Source organism: Enhydra lutris, unplaced genomic scaffold (assembly GCF_002288905.1).
Source record: "Enhydra lutris kenyoni isolate GAN:26980312 unplaced genomic scaffold, ASM228890v2 scaffoldscaffold13, whole genome shotgun sequence".
Taxonomy (NCBI): domain Eukaryota; kingdom Metazoa; phylum Chordata; class Mammalia; order Carnivora; family Mustelidae; genus Enhydra; species Enhydra lutris.
In genome coordinates this window covers 20,606,784-20,621,691 of record NW_019154097.1, presented here as the reverse complement: position 1 = coordinate 20,621,691, position 14,908 = coordinate 20,606,784, and the positions used below count along the sequence as shown (strand labels likewise).

General features: G+C 53.1%; 1 protein-coding gene across 1 annotated transcript; it reads left to right on the top strand.

Annotated features, from left to right (window-relative positions):
• The first annotated feature begins 412 nt into the window (after positions 1-412).
• LOC111146307 (alpha-1-microglobulin/bikunin precursor) lies at positions 413-13,470 on the top strand. The gene is made up of 10 exons (XM_022501805.1): positions 413-617; positions 1,825-1,967; positions 3,463-3,539; positions 4,351-4,467; positions 4,947-5,048; positions 5,754-5,800; positions 11,010-11,091; positions 12,090-12,257; positions 12,582-12,755; positions 13,439-13,470. The coding sequence occupies exons 1-10, from the start codon at positions 501-503 to the stop codon at positions 13,468-13,470; spliced, it is 1,059 nt and encodes a 352-aa protein (XP_022357513.1). The 5' UTR covers positions 413-500.
• Positions 13,471-14,908: the final 1,438 nt, after the last annotated feature.

Here is a 14,908-nt window from a genome sequence, read left to right as displayed (position 1 = left end):
GTGCCTGTAGACCCTCCCCCCTACCAACCGATATGGTCTCTGCTCCGTTGTTTCTTCTCCCTGGGCCTCGGTTTTCACCTGCGAGGAAGGGGCCCGATGGGGCTCACGCTGCTGGCTCCTGGAGCAGGAGGTCCAGGCCGCTGACCCGGCGGGAAAGGCGACAGGCTGCTCCTCTCTTCTCGGCAGGGAGCCGGTCTGGGGCCTGAAGCCCATGCTGGGCTGCCTCCGGGCTGGGTTGTATTTGGCCAGCGCCTTCTCTGAAACAGCCGCCCTAACCCCTTGGGACCACTGACCCCGGGCAGGACACTGCAAGTGATCGATCAGACCCGGCCTCAGGGCCCTGATTGGTTCAGGCTGAGCAGGGCAAACACCAAGGTCACCTACAAGCAGCTGGCCCCTCCCCAGCCTCAGTTCACAACTGCCGTGGGCAGAGAGGCCTTGTGTCCTCTGTCCCCAGCCTGAGCCTGCGAGCGACTCCCAAGGCAGGAGAGCCCAGAACCATGTGGAGTCTCAGGGCTGTGTTTCTGCTGCTGACTGCCTGCCTGGCCCTGAGTGCCAGTCCCGTGGTGACGCCACCCGACGACATCCAAGTGCAAGAGAACTTCGACATCTCTCGGGTAAGGCTGGCCTCTCTGGCGGCGATGGCTTTATGGGGGGCGGCGGGGGGCAGGTCTCCTGATCTGGAACTTGGGGCTGGGTCCCTCGGGGCCCTTCTTGCTCAGACCATCTGGGGTTCGCTGAAGTTACAATGCTATGCACCTGCCGTTCCGTGGGCCCCTTGTCTGACGATCTCATGATCTCACATGTGAACCTGCCCTCCGGGGCTCAGGGGGCTCCTTACCTTCCACTAGAGATTACAGGCCCCCCTCGCCCGGGAATTCTCCTGTAGCCACCTCACAGTGCTTAACTTCTTGTGACTTCCTGCCCCCTGCCCCCTGCCCCCCTCCAGCCCTTCAACTCTCAGCTGCTCCCCTCTCCCCACAGCCCGTTACCATCCCGGGTGCTCTGCCCTTGCAGGCCTGGCTGTGGACAGAGATCCGGGTGGCACAGGGCAGATGTGGGATACTGGGGAGAAGAGAAGCAGGACAGAGATTGGGCTGGTGGGATTAAGAGGGCTGGGCAGGCGGTGTGTGTGGGAACCCCAGGACCACCTTCCGGTTCCCGCTCTATCCCCAATCACTGGGTGACCTTGAACAGGACCTTGCCCACACGGGGCTCAGTCTCCACATCGGTATAAGGGGCTCTCAGACTCTTCTAGTTGTGGATTTTGTTTATTCTCGGAGACAAGCAGGGGTTGTGGGTGGAGGGGCACTGTGGGGGGGTCCTGCGGTGGTCTGGGATGGTGAAGGGTTAGAGGCTCACTGACTTGTTCCCCAGGATGTGAGGGCTTAGTCACCTCTCTGCTGTGTGGCCAGAAAGGGTAGCAGGATTGTCCTGAGATAGTTCAAGGAGAGGAGATCCTTTCTAGCACGGAGCTATGGGCTGCCTGCGAGGTACTGAGCTCCCTGTCCCTGGAAGGGTGAAAGACAGTTGAAGGTGACCTTCAACCTTAGGGCTTTGGGCCTCATGCAAGTGAGCAGCACAGATCTGTACCTAAGCAGAGTAAGGCCCTCCACGGAGCGGGGTGGGACCCCATCTGCTCCTCCCCTCCTAGGTTTGCTGTAAGGAGGTCTGTCCTTCCTTGAAACTGCATGGCCTCCAGTTAGCTCTCTGACATTACAGCTTCTCATTGAGAGGAGGGAGGGAGGGAGGGGAGGTGTCTGGCAAATCGTCTTTGCGGTCTGAGGCAAACTCAGATCCTCAGAGCTTGTGGCTGCCTCCTAGATCTACGGGAAGTGGTTTCACGTGGCCATGGGCTCCACCTGCCCATGGCTGAAGAAGTTCATGGACAGGATGTCTATGAGCACGCTGGTGCTGGGTGAGGGGGTGACAGACGGGGAGATCAGCATGACCAGCACACGTTGGCGGTGAGTGAGGGGATGGGGTGGGAGGGACGAGAGGCCAAGGCCCACCTGTCACCCCCGCCTAGCTTTGGTCGCCACCCTGTCCTGGAGAGTTGAGCTGTCTCCTCCCAGTGGAGACCGTGCCTCTGAGCTCCAGGTCCCTCCAGCAAGACACGCCTTTTGTACGTCCCATCAGCACCTCTGGGCCACGCCCCAATACGTGCCTATTTCAGAACCTGCTGTCGATCCTTGGGTGTCCCTTAGCTCAGGGCCCATCCAGGCCCCAGGACCTGACCCTGAAACCTGGGCGGGAGGCAGGTGCTGAGACTCCTCTCTCTGCTGCCACAAGCCATTCAGTCCACCATCAGGCCCTGTCCTTTCTCTTCCTAAATCCCTTCACGCTGTCTGCCTCTCCATTCTGTACCGTCCCTGCCCTGGCCCAAGCCACCTGCCTCTCTTCCTGGCTCTCTACAGCAGCCTGCCTACACTTCTCCCCACCTCTAATCTCAAACATTTTACCCAGCAAACAAAAGATCTCTTAAAAACTCAAGTCTGCTTAAACCTTTCCATAGCATCCTGTGGCCCTTGGGAATAAAATTCAGATCACCTCCCAGGCCCCTCCCAGCACTCACCAGGTACTCTGTGACCCACCCAAGTAGACCTTTCAGTTCCTGGAATCTTCTACCCTTTCACCCCTGATGTTCCTTCTACTGGGAAAACCTCTCCCCATCTCCCTGGGCTAATTCCTATAGACCCTTGAAGACTCAGGTTCTATGTCACTTTGTCCAGGAAGCCCTCCTTGACTAACTTCTCCCCCCCCACCCCCAAGGTTCAGGTTACGTGCCTTCCTTTCTGCTCTTGGAGCACCTCAGTCTTCTCCCTGCATGGCACATATCGCACTGACTGCATCTGTCTCTGGCCTGCCCCTGGGCCCTGCTCAGCTGTAAGGTCTGTGAGCAGAGTCCCTCTTGCCCTCCTCTGTATCCTCAGCAGGTAGCACAGGGCCTAGCACATAGATGTAGCTTGATAAATGTTCATAAGGTAATTAGCAGTCATTGTAACAACAGCTGGTATGTTCATAGTGCTTGCTGGAAGCTGTTTAATAGTATCCCATTGGACCTCACAACCGCCATGTAAGGAAGGCTTCATGAGCCCCATTTCACAGATGAGGGAACTGGGGCCAGAGGGATGTAGGGTAATAAACACGTCAGAGCACTCACTCATCACCCTCCCCTCTCCTCCCCTCCCCGTGCTGATGTGCAGATTTGGGGAAGGAGGCTGATGTTTAGTGCTGGCTTTGGCAAGAGGATGGCATGGATGTCCCTTTTTTCTCTGTCCCTCTGTTCCTTTACACGTGAACTGGTCCCCTAGGACTGGTGTGAGGCTTAAGACATTTGAGAGTGTTACTTTCCAAATTACAAAAAGAAAAAAAAAAGTGGAAAGGACCCTGGGGGAGAGTGGGTGTCAGGACCTCTGTCTCTCCCAATGGTTACCTTTCTTCTGGCTTGTCTACCTCCAGGAGAGGCACCTGTGAGGAGATCTCCGGGGCTTATGAGAAAACCAGCACCAACGGAAAGTTCCTCTATCGTAAACCCAGTAAGTTGAGTAGGAGGGTTCCCCACAGTTCTGCCCTTGGCCGAAAAGACCTCGACGTGTCTTAAGCGCTCTCTGTTTCTGCGTCGGCTCTCTGCGCCCCTAAAGCCTCCCCTCCCATTTTTCTGAGATGTCCTCTCGGCTTCCTTCTCCTTGTCCTCCTTTGCTCTCTCCTCCTCTCTCGTGCACTCATGGGCATCCAGAATGAAAGGAATGTTGCTGCATTCTGAGGATAACATGAAGATTTCATCAGCCCTGATGATAGGCCTCCGCAGTGAGCTGAGAAGAATTTGCTAAGCATCTCCCACGTACAGTATGCACGGGGCTGAGTGGCAGAGAGACTTGGACGTGAATTTGTTCATTCGTCCAGCAAATGTTTATCGAATATGCTGTATGTGTTGAATAATCACATTAGTGGTTGAACATATGAATGTTTGGGTAGATGGATGGTTAGAAAAAAAGATGAGTGAATCAAGCAGCAAGTGATTGGTCAGTGAATGTAGATACGGATGGCAGGTGAGTTAGTCAGTCATCGGACAGATCAACTGATAGATTAATGGATGGAGGGAGAAAGGAGGGTAGAAAGGAAGGAAAGAAGGAAGAAGGGAAGGAAATAGATGGATTTATGGTTTGATGTATGGAGAGGATGGATGGATGGAATGACAGTGGATGAATTAATAAATATACGGAGGAGACAGATGGATAGACAGAAGGCTGGATGGATAGATGATGTGTGGGGGAACAGGTGAAGGACCTCAGGCCAGAAGAGCCTTCTGACCACTGATCCCTTTGGCTTCTTGCATTGCCCATGCAGAATGGAACATCACCATGGAGTCCTACGTGGTCCACACCAACTATGATGAGTATGCCATCCTTCTGACCAAGAAATTCAGCCACCGCCACGGGCCTACCATCACCGCCAAGCTCTATGGTAATGGCCTGGAGCTAGATAAGCCCTAGATAAGTGGGAGTTGGGGGTGGGAAGGAGGGCCATGATTTAGGGACAGTGGAGTGGGGAGGAGTTGGGAGCCTTGCTTTATCCTTCTGAGAAAACTCCAGCTATGGGGAAGGTGGAAACATTTACTCTTCCTGGAGGAGGCAGAGCTCAGTCTTCCATCAGGTAGAATCCTCTTTTGGTCTTTTAAGATTCTAGGCCTAGAGAATTCCAGAGCTTCCAGGCCCTTAACCAGTGGACAGAGCCATGTGTGGGGATTTGGGGGATGTGGGTGGGAGCCTGGGAGGGACACCTCTTCCTCTTGTGGGAGCCAATCTTTCCATAAGTGTTTTTGAAGAGATCGCATTGGGCTGATGGTTTTTAACTTCTAAATGAAAATCCCTGCGCACCATAATCTCAGGCCTTGCCAGTCCAGGCACCCGTGGTTCTAGGTGTCTTTTCTGCTTCCACTACAGGGCGACAGCCGCATCTTCGAAAAAGCCTGCTGGAGGAGTTCCGGGAGGTCGCCTTGGGTGTGGGCATCCCCGAGGACTCCATCTTCACAATGGCCGACAAAGGTAAATGCAGCCCCAATCCCCCTCACAGTTCTGCCCCCTCCTCATTCTTCACAGCCCTCCGAGAACATCTTCCCAGCCCCTGGGTACTTCCTGCAACCCTCTGAGGTAAGTAGGGTTATAGTTCCCCCCTCACCCATCTTACAGAGGAGGCAGCCGGAGCCCCCGTATTTGCTCCAGGTCACACAGCATATACCCAGGAGAGCAGAGACCGGATCCAGTTCAGAGTCCCCCTTAGTGCCACCTGTTTCAGTAAGGTTATATCCAGAACCCATGGGCACGTCTTAGGAGGCAGTTCAATGCTGGACAGGATTTCACATGCAGCTGGAGGACTTCTGGCTACTCTGCCTTCCAGAGCCTTGTTTTCCTTATCTGTAAAATGGGGGCTAATAATGCCTCCCTTAGACGTCACCATGAGGAGTCACCGAAATAGCATTTAAATACGGCAGTGCTGTGCCTGGTGTCTGCCAAGGGCTCGGTGGAGGTGAGCTGTTGCCGCTGGTGTCTTGGCGCCCGCGGCAGTGACGGCGCGGCCACCAGCCTGTCGCTTTGCAGTTATGACCTTCAGCACGCCGCGTGCGTGGAACCATTCTTGAAGTGGGCAGATGCCCGAGACTGGTCCCAGATAGTGCCCGCCTGGCACACACAGTTAGCATGATGCAAGAAACAGAGCGCTCTTATTCACCTCTTTCTCCCATCCTGACCTAGGTGAGTGTGTCCCCGGGGAGCAGGAACCGGAGCCCACTCCGCACATGGTGAGCACCTCTTTTTCCCGCTTTGTCCCCACCGTGCCTGATTCTGCTGCCCTGACTCAGGTCCTGCAGTGGTGGGTGGGTGGGTCGGGCCACTGAGAGAGGTGGAGAGAAGGCAGGGCTAGGCACAGGGCTTTGAAGTCAGACCCCCCAGGGCTCAACCCCAGATCTACCATCTGGACCAGTTGCAGTCCCATCCAGACTTGACTTTCCTCTTCTGTGAAATGGGGTAGTTACCCTTACCTTCCATGTGCTAGAATTCAGGGACGTGTTGGAAAAGTTCTTAGCGCCGTACCTCCCACAACCAGCAGAATACTCAGTGATGGAAGGACGATGCTCAGTACTCAAAGGATAAAGTCAGTTGGATCTCTAAAAAAAAAACTATAAACCTGAGAGCAAGCAGATTCTCAGCCAGCTCACCTCTCCCTATTCTGCCTTTTGATTTTTTGGGGGCTTCCTTACTCTTCTGGTTTATTTTCCTGCCTTTACCATATTGATTAAGCTTTCTTCATTTTTTTCTGTGATTATTTGGAAATTATATATCCTAATTTATCCTACTGTTTTGTGTGTATATATAGGTATGTGGGTGTGTATATTTCTATATGTACATGTATATTTGTATATATACATTTTCAAGGCTGTTTCTAAGCAAATACATATCCTAAAAATATCAGAAACATAGGTTTGAAAATTTAAAAAAAAATACCAGAAAGTAAAAAAAAAAAGTGTCCCTATTCCTATATAGAATCAATACTGTTAACCTATTACTTGTTTGTGCCTGTATTTTTAAAGAAAAATTACCACTGATTTTATAAAAGTAACATATGCTCATTATAAAGAACTAAAATTAGAAAGTAAAAAATAGTTTAAAAACTACATGAAGAGTTAAAAAAAAAATGCCACCACCCAAAAACTACCAGCATTCACATTATCCCAGGAATCGTGACACGCCTACATGTGGAGAGGAGGACAGATGTAAGGAATGTTAGATGGAGAGTTGCACAGATTAGGGCATAGTGATATTAAATGGTATTACATCAGAGATGCTATTTTTAGGTCTTTAAAGCACTAAGTGTAGTTTCATTTGAATTTTTAAAAAGTGAGTGGGCTTCTCGAACTTCCAAATAAGCGTCTGCCGCCATCTTTCCCAGGCATGGAATAAGAGTTCTGTAGTTTCCACGCTCTCTCCTAGTGAATGTAACCACACAGCTTCTCCATTCCCGAGTCAGTGATTTCTGTTAATCTCTTCATTAGTGTCCCTTGTTCACCAAGTGGTGTTTTCACGGAGGGTTCTGGGCATTTTAATCCCTGAATTCGTCCCTGTTTGAGAAAGCCTGCCCCTTTCCTTCACACTGAGTGGCATTTTGCTTGGGCATCAGAGTCTTGGGTCATGTTGCCTTTCCCTCAGAACATTGTTTGCACTGCTCTGTTGCTCTTGAGCACTAATTATGGCTCTGGGATAGCCTGAGGCCAGTCTGGTATTTCTTCTCCTTGTAAGCAATTTGTTTCTTGTGCCCAGATGCCTAGACAGACTTTATCCTTGAAGATAGCTACATCTTTTTCTTTTCTTTCTCTCTCTGCTTCTTCTCTTTCCTTCCTTTCCTTTCCTTCCTTCCTGTTTTTAAAATGTAGGCTCTAAGCCCACTGTGGGGCTTGAACTCACGACCCTGAGATCAAGAGTAGCATGCTGTACTGACTGAGCCAGCCAGGCGCCCTGCAGTTGGCATCCTAACTAGGATAGGTCTTGGTGCTGAGCATTCCATATCAGAGGTTTCTGGGATACACTGTGCTCTTTCCATCCACAGCTTTCAGTCTTTCCATTTTCGGGGAATCTCTTGTACTAGATGGAATTCATCTTCTAGTCCCGTTTTGGGTTTTGCTACCTCGGGAACCCTTGCTCTTTCGTCCTGGAGCATCTTTTTGTCTTTCACACGTGGCAGGCGTTCTCACGTTGCTTTCGCCGGCATTCACTGGGATTCTCTCTTGTCTCTCTTGTATAACAGTCATTCCACGTCACAGCATCTGTTCTGTTCCTGTGGCGGTTTCTGACTTAGTAGCTCTGAACGTATGTTGTCTTGGTTCTCAACTTGTTTATCTAGGCCCTCCCTGGGTTCTCTCTCTTCATCTTATTCTGTTGTTTACCATTTTGTCTTTGAGTCTTGTTTTAATAAGTACCTGTTTTCGTGAAGTAATTCTGCTGCTTGAGGCCACTGAGGAATGTCCTTTGGCTTGCTGAGTTCTATTCTCTCCCAAGTTGGTGTCGTAGGTGGGGTTTCCTAGATCCACACCTGTGGAAGGGAAGAGACGAAGGGAGGATTGAGCAGAAGCAGCAGAGCTGTGATGTGGTCCCGATGCCTCAGCCAGCCCTGGGAGCGTTCTAGAATTGGGAGGGCCCTTTGGAGTTGTCCCATGAGGGCCCCAAGGGGTGGGGCCTTAACACCCTTACGTTGCTCACTCTCGCGAGGAAGCATGACCTCGAGTGAGAGGGGTCCTGCTGGCTGAGGCAGTTTCCAACAGGGCTTTCGGGTCAGGCTGGAAATGTGACTCCATTCCTGAGGGGACATCTAGGCAGTTCATGACCGGGGCCCACCACAGCCAGGCCTCTGTTTCTGGTTCAGGCTAGTTACTCCTTCATTTCATACATGGGTCTGGATAGTCCCTGTACCATTTCTTCACCTTTTCTTCTTGCTCCTGACTCGTCAGTTTTCGCCTGTCTGTTCTGATATAATTCAGTCCTTGACCCTTTCTTTCCCCACTAAAACTGAGCCGAGTGCCCAAATGTAGTCTAAAGTCTAGGTGTTTTATGTTCCATCTACTTTACTGAGATCCAGGGAAAGGGTCAGAAGGGAGTAGGGGCGGAAGAGCTTTCCTCAGGTGCTCCATCTTGGTTGGAATAACCTTGCTTGCTTTCTCTTTTGAAGAACTTCTTAATGTCCTGTGTGGGGTTCGTTACCCCTGGTCAGGGCGGTGACGTCCATTTGTCAACACCTCCGGTGTCTCAGATCGTGTAGCCCCAGAACGTTCACCTAGAACAAGTCGGCCACTGGTCTGTTTTCCCCTTTCCTTCCCAGAAGCCATCTTCACTACTCTGTCAGAAGAGGAAAAAAGATAGGGTCCCTCAGTTTCCTTCTCTCAGGATTTGGGAGTCTTAGGGAGAAGTAACAGAAATTTGATGACTTGGGAATTAGAGGGCAGAGTTAGGAACTGACCCTCCTCTTCAGCTCCAAAATACTTGATTTCTTTCCTTCATCAACAGTTTTACTTTTTGCTTTAAACTATGCCCCTTTCCACGACTGAGTGACGCTGATGAACATTTGGAGATCGGTATTCTGAATTCACTTTTTGCTCTTAGGTATTGGAGAAGGCAACTGGAAATGAAATTTCAATTTGACATCTTAATCCAGATCCCAACGGATCTGTATTTCTTCATCAGCATCAAGAATGAAACCGTAACTAGTGACTCCCCTTGCAGAAAAGAGAAATGGAACACACTTCCACTTCTTCCTTCCAGGCTTCCCACATCCCTGCCTTTGTGGATGTAATCCCAGATTGATGTTTATATTTTCCACCTTTTGAGAATTAAGTTGTATGAGCTTTGTAACAATCATTTAACCTCAACTCCCTATTTGATTGGCTTTGGTTTCTGTCATCTTTTCTTTGCTATCACATCACCTGTTTTCCTGCACTTAGATTCCCTTCTCAATCAGTGGGGATATATATCTATTTTTAAGATTGAGTAATTTCTACATCCTACGTGGGGCTGAAATTCACAACCCCCATGTTCTACCAACTAAGCCCCCAGCCAGGTGCCCTGGAATATTTCTGGAAGTAGTTTTTTTTCTGGATAAACACACAGGTGGAAAACTCCCAGATCCTTGCATGAGTGAAATGCCTGCCTGTGTTTAGATCACATGGTCAACAGCTTGGATGAGTGTAGAATCCCAGGGGTACCTCTGCCCTCTTACAACCCTCAGAGGCTGCTCTGCCACCTGTCCCTTAATGCTGTTTACTCCAAGGGCCACTGGGCTCTTTACCCTTGTCTCTAGGGAATGTCTAGGTGAGGGCTCTTCACTCATTCTGCCTCATTCCTTCTGATCCCTACTTATAATTAGCCAACTCAAGTCATTATTCAACACAGCAAAGTTTTCTTCTGTTATTTCTATACTGGCTGCCTCTCCTTCCAGAATTCCTACTATGAATTTATTTCTTATAATCACTAACCTGCGGTGTATTATCTCTTCTGTGTGGTTAAATTCATCAGAATCCTTTCCAGGTCCAGTAACATTCTCCTCCTTTCATTCTGTTCATTTCCGTAATTGTCGCCCCGTGATACCGATGCGCTGTCAGCTTGAATGTCACCGATGGTTTCGGTTTCCACCTGGTTCCTGCCGACGCCCTGTGTGTGGCGGAGCTAGTTCTCCAGCAGCGGCGTTGTGCACAGTGCGCCATGATTTTTCCCTTTCCCTTCGCGCTCCCCAAGGCAGGCCCGTGTGCAACCAGTTTGACAGCAGGGGTCCCTGAGCACAGCCTTTAGTGGTACCTTAAAAGGTGAAGGGCCGTGGTGAAGGTTAGAACAGGTGTGCTTGTTCAGAGTACTGATGGAGAGGGAGGAAGGCTGCGTGCTGCTGGCTCTCGCGGCCCGGGACCCTGCCACAGTGGGCTGTGCGCTCTGGGAGGCTCTCGCCAGCGTTCAGCATCCTGCCCCGCTCTTCAGCCCCTGGTGCCAGAGCTAGAGGTGTTAGGGGCAGTCTCAAGGTCCCTTCTCCATCCTCTCTCTGTGGCTTTTCCTTTGCAAGGAGCTAAGGATGATGGTCCGGTCAGCCCTTCCTGCAAATCCGTCCTACCTGTTCACCGCCGGGTAGCAATGCCCTCAGGTTTCTGGCACAGCAATGCTGCCTTTCCCTGGCAATTCAGACAGACGCCGCCCCCCTCCATTATTTTATTCCTTTGGACATTTCAGCCAGAATTTGGACACAGGGGTATTGTCACACTTCACGGTTCTGAGTTTCCTTTCAGACTAGAAACCTCTCCTGTGACGCCCATTCTGGGATGGAGGTTGATGCTTCGGGGAAGACAGTCCATTAACGAGTGTAGTTATCGTGCTCTGTCTACACCCTGATTCCCCAAGCACGTGGTGTTTATACACTCCAGGGGTACAGGTGAGCAGTGGAGGCAAGGTCCCCGCAACAGCTTGTCTCCCTCTCCTCCGCAGAGAGCCCGGCGGGCTGTGCTGCCCCAGGAGGATGAAGGATCAGGGACCGGGCAACTGGTAACTGACTTCCACAAGAAGGAAGGTAACAGCCACTCACCTCTCCACCGGCTTCTGTCACACTCCAGAGAGGAAGGGCCCATGGGGGGCTCACCCGGGCTGCCCTCACCACCACAGTCTCTTTCTTATTTGTCTGCTGGGCAAGGACTGGAACTAGAAAAGCCGAGTCAGGCCCCCTCAAAACTTGTAGGTCCAGGAGGAGCAAGTTCTGGCCCTGTCTGCAGCACTGTGTGGCCTCCCAGCCTCGGTTTCCCCCTCTCTGTGGCTGGCACAAGAGCTGGCCACGCTCTCCATCAGGGCTTTTGTGGGAGCACGTTGGAGAAGGACGGGAGCATGCTGTGTGTAGCTGTGTTTGCAAGGGACTCCCCACCTTGCCCCCCAAACACTGAGCCCTGCTCCACCCTGTGGGGGTACTGGGGTCACGGAGACAAACCCCCATCTTTTTGGAACTTGTGGTCCAGTAGAGACAGGCAGAGGGGAAATTGATGGACTCAAAAGGGAAGGTTAGCTAAAGGGTTGGGGGAGCCCAGGACGGAGGGGTAAGGGGATCAAGGAGTACTTCCTGGATGAAAGGAAGTCCTACTTTGTCCAGGCGTCCAGGTAGGGCTCTCTGCAGGACGGCATTTCAGGGGCAGGAGCAAGGGGAGCAAAGGCACGGGGGCAGGACTTCAGAGAAAAGGTCCCGCTGGCTGGCTGGGGAGCTGTTGGATGAATGCCTCGTCGGCTGCTGTTACCACAGTCTCGGGACAGACTAGACCAACATGGGGTAGCTGGGGTGGGGTCTGGGGGCCGCTGCGGTACAGAGTGGAATAGGCATGGACTCTGGAGTCCAGCAGACACATCGTTTTGAATCTCAGGACTGTGTGACCCCAGGCAAGTTACTTTACCTATCACAGTTCATCTCCTTGTCTTCCTCACAGCGCAGAGGGGAGAACTAGGTGACAGGGTGCCCGGTAAGCATCCAGCCTGGTGACAGGCACACGGAAAGTTCTCAGTGCGTGCTGCCATTCTGCCCCTCCCCAGACTCCTGCCAGCTGGGCCGCGCGGAAGGCCCTTGCCTGGGGATGGTCACGAGGTTTTTCTATAACGGCTCGTCCATGGCCTGTGAGACCTTCCAGTATGGCGGCTGCCTGGGCAACAAGAACAACTTCGCCTCAGAGAAGGAGTGTCTGCAGACCTGCCGGACCGTGGGTGAGCATAGGCCCCTCCTGCCGCGCACGCCGCAGCCCCCAGCCCATGCTTCCAGCAGGCTACCCGCAGGGTGGACGGGGAGTGGGGCGGGGATATGCCCGGGGTGGGATTCCAGGACAGGTTTCCTGAGGTCACAGGATCCACGCCCTGGGACTGCGGGATGCGGGCCAGCCAATGGCTGGCGTGGGCTCCAGGTTCCCGAGGCTGGAGGGGCCCGGTGCTCTCTAGGAGCAGGTGCCCTGGTTCGTGCCCTTCGCTGGGGGTCTTGAGGGTCAGCTGAGTGTCAGCGTTGCTCACACTCTGCACCTGCCCCCCGCCTCGCAGCGGCCTGCAGTCTCCCCATCGTCCCTGGCCCCTGCCGAGGCTACCACAAGCTCTGGGCATTTGACGCTGCCCAGGGGAAGTGCGTCCCCTTCATCTACGGGGGCTGCCAAGGCAACGGCAACAAGTTCTATTCAGAGAAGGAGTGCAAGGAGTACTGCGGGGTCCCCGGCAATGGTAGGTGGCCCGGAGGGGGCGCCCCTGGGGTGCAGGCGGGGGAGCCTTGGGAGGAGGTGGGGATCTGGAGAGGCAGTTTTGGACCCTAGCAGGTGACCAGCCCACCCCCCTCCTCGGGCCTGTCGCCCATCTGTAAAATGGGGCTAAGCCCTGGGCCTTCCCCCAGCTGGGATGCTGCACCAGGGAGGCACTGGCCAGACCCGGGCGCCTGGCTGAGCCGGGTCCCAAATCTGGTGGAGCCACCTGTGGGCTGGCCACGTTGGGCGAGTGCCAGCTTGAGCCTTGGCTTTTACTTTTGTAAAGTGGGACAGAGAACCCACCTGGCCGACCTCACAGCACCTCGTGCACTTTGGACTCGGCTGATGGCAGCTGTGACCAATGCTGAGGGTGAGGCAGTGATGCCAACGGTTGTGGCATTGCGGGGGAAAAGCAACCATCTGACCCCCGTGCCTTAAAGAGCACTTAGAGTCAATGGAAAGAGGCTAAAACCCAGACTGTTCTGTGGAATGTGCTTTGGAGATACCAAGTTGTTCCACAAGCGGCGGTTTCTGACCCTGAGCTCAGGTCCAAACCAGCCCAAGCTGCCTTCCTGGTTCACGAGGCATCCCCATCCCCTGACCATCCCCATCCCTGGACCCCAGGGGCTCCCCACACCTACTCCCTGAGCTTCTCTGTGTCCTCAGGGGACAAGGAGCTGCTGCATTTATTCAACTGACGGGGCCACCGGATGGCAGGGAGGCTGCGGGCTGCTGCGTGTCCCAGGGGCTGGGTTCAAAATAAAAACCAACCTGTAGAGTCCTGAAGTTCCATGTCGTGACTATTCATTGTCCTCATGTGTGTAACGAGGTAGCAGGGAGGGGGGAGACCAAGCTGGGGATGGGGGGGGGGGGCGGGAGTAACCCCAGCTTCCCCCAGAAATGAAAAAATTTGTGCTAGAAATAGAAGTCCTTGGTATGTGAAATTGGCTACGCAAATTATGAGACCTTAATCATAGTTTACTCCACAGTAGTACAAAATGGGACTGTTTGTTTTATTAAAGCCAGAAAAGAGGAGGGGAGAAAAACCTCTGGGTACTTATTTCTGGGAGAGGCCTAACCGGGTCATCAGCTACCCAGGGTCGAAGAGAGGACTGTGCCCTCATGTGCCCAGGCCCCGGGCCAGTCACAGCTACTGACCCACCCTGCCTGCAGCCGTCTGTCCTGGGGCCACCAATACTTACTCCAGTGTCCTACCTTGGTCACAGCCCTGTCCCAGGACCAGCTGCCAGGGGATGAAAAGCCTCAGGCGGTTTCCCTACAAGAATCTCCAGATCCCATCTCCTGGGAGCATCACTCTGGCCCTTTGCCCCGTCAGGAGAATGTCACTGACCTTCACATGGCGTCTGGGACTGGCAAGGCACCGGAGCAGGGCCAGAAGCCCTCAGCCTGGCCTGGCTTGTCCTCCCTTGAGAAAGAAAATAGGCAGGCTATCCACGGTGGTTTGGTTACCAACTTAGCCTCAGAACATGACTCCAGGAGCTTCCAACGGGGACACACAGGATTTACAAGCAACTGATTTACAAATCCCTCTTGCTGGGTCCATCCACCCAGAGCCCGGAGAGGTACTGCTGCAGGATAACCCCCCGGTTTTGTGTCCTCTGAAGTGGCGAGGCAAGCCGGCACACCTCTTCTCTGCAGGGTGACCCGTGTGCTGAGGGCTGGACCTAATTCAGTCAAGGGCCCCTCTCAGGCCATTAGCCCGTTTGCTTATGAGACTCATAAGAAAGGAGGGAAGGACGGAGGGAGGGAGGGATGAATCCAGAGGCAGGGATTTGGGCACTAGAAAGCTTTGCAGCCCCCTTGGCCAGAACAGAGAGAGAGCCCCTGTTTCTCCCTAAAGTCCTAAGCTTGGAGTTTCCCGGTTCCTCCCAAGAGGACTGTTGGGAGAGGACAGTGTGCGGTCATGGCCAGGACTCTCAGGGTAGGAGTGGGTGGGTCAGGGGCAGGGACACAGGTGACTGTTCAGGGAGACCAGACAAGCTCTCTGCCTGAACAAAGGTCACCATGACCTACGTCCATACCTTGCTCCCTCCCCGCCCCCATTCGTGCCTCAGTATCGGGGCTGGCCACCTACGGTGCTCTGAAGGGGAATACTCTGAAGGGCCCTGACGGACA

Excerpts from the sequence above, each read along its gene's own strand:
- LOC111146307 (XM_022501805.1), top strand. The coding sequence starts at position 501 with ATGTGGAGTCTCAGGGCTGTGTTTCTGCTGCTGACTGCCTGCCTGGCC. Across the intron at positions 3,540-4,350 it reads GTTCCTCTATCGTAAACCCA|AATGGAACATCACCATGGAG; the intron begins GTAAGTTGAGTA and ends TTGCCCATGCAG. Across the intron at positions 12,756-13,438 it reads CTGCGGGGTCCCCGGCAATG|GGGACAAGGAGCTGCTGCAT; the intron begins GTAGGTGGCCCG and ends CTGTGTCCTCAG.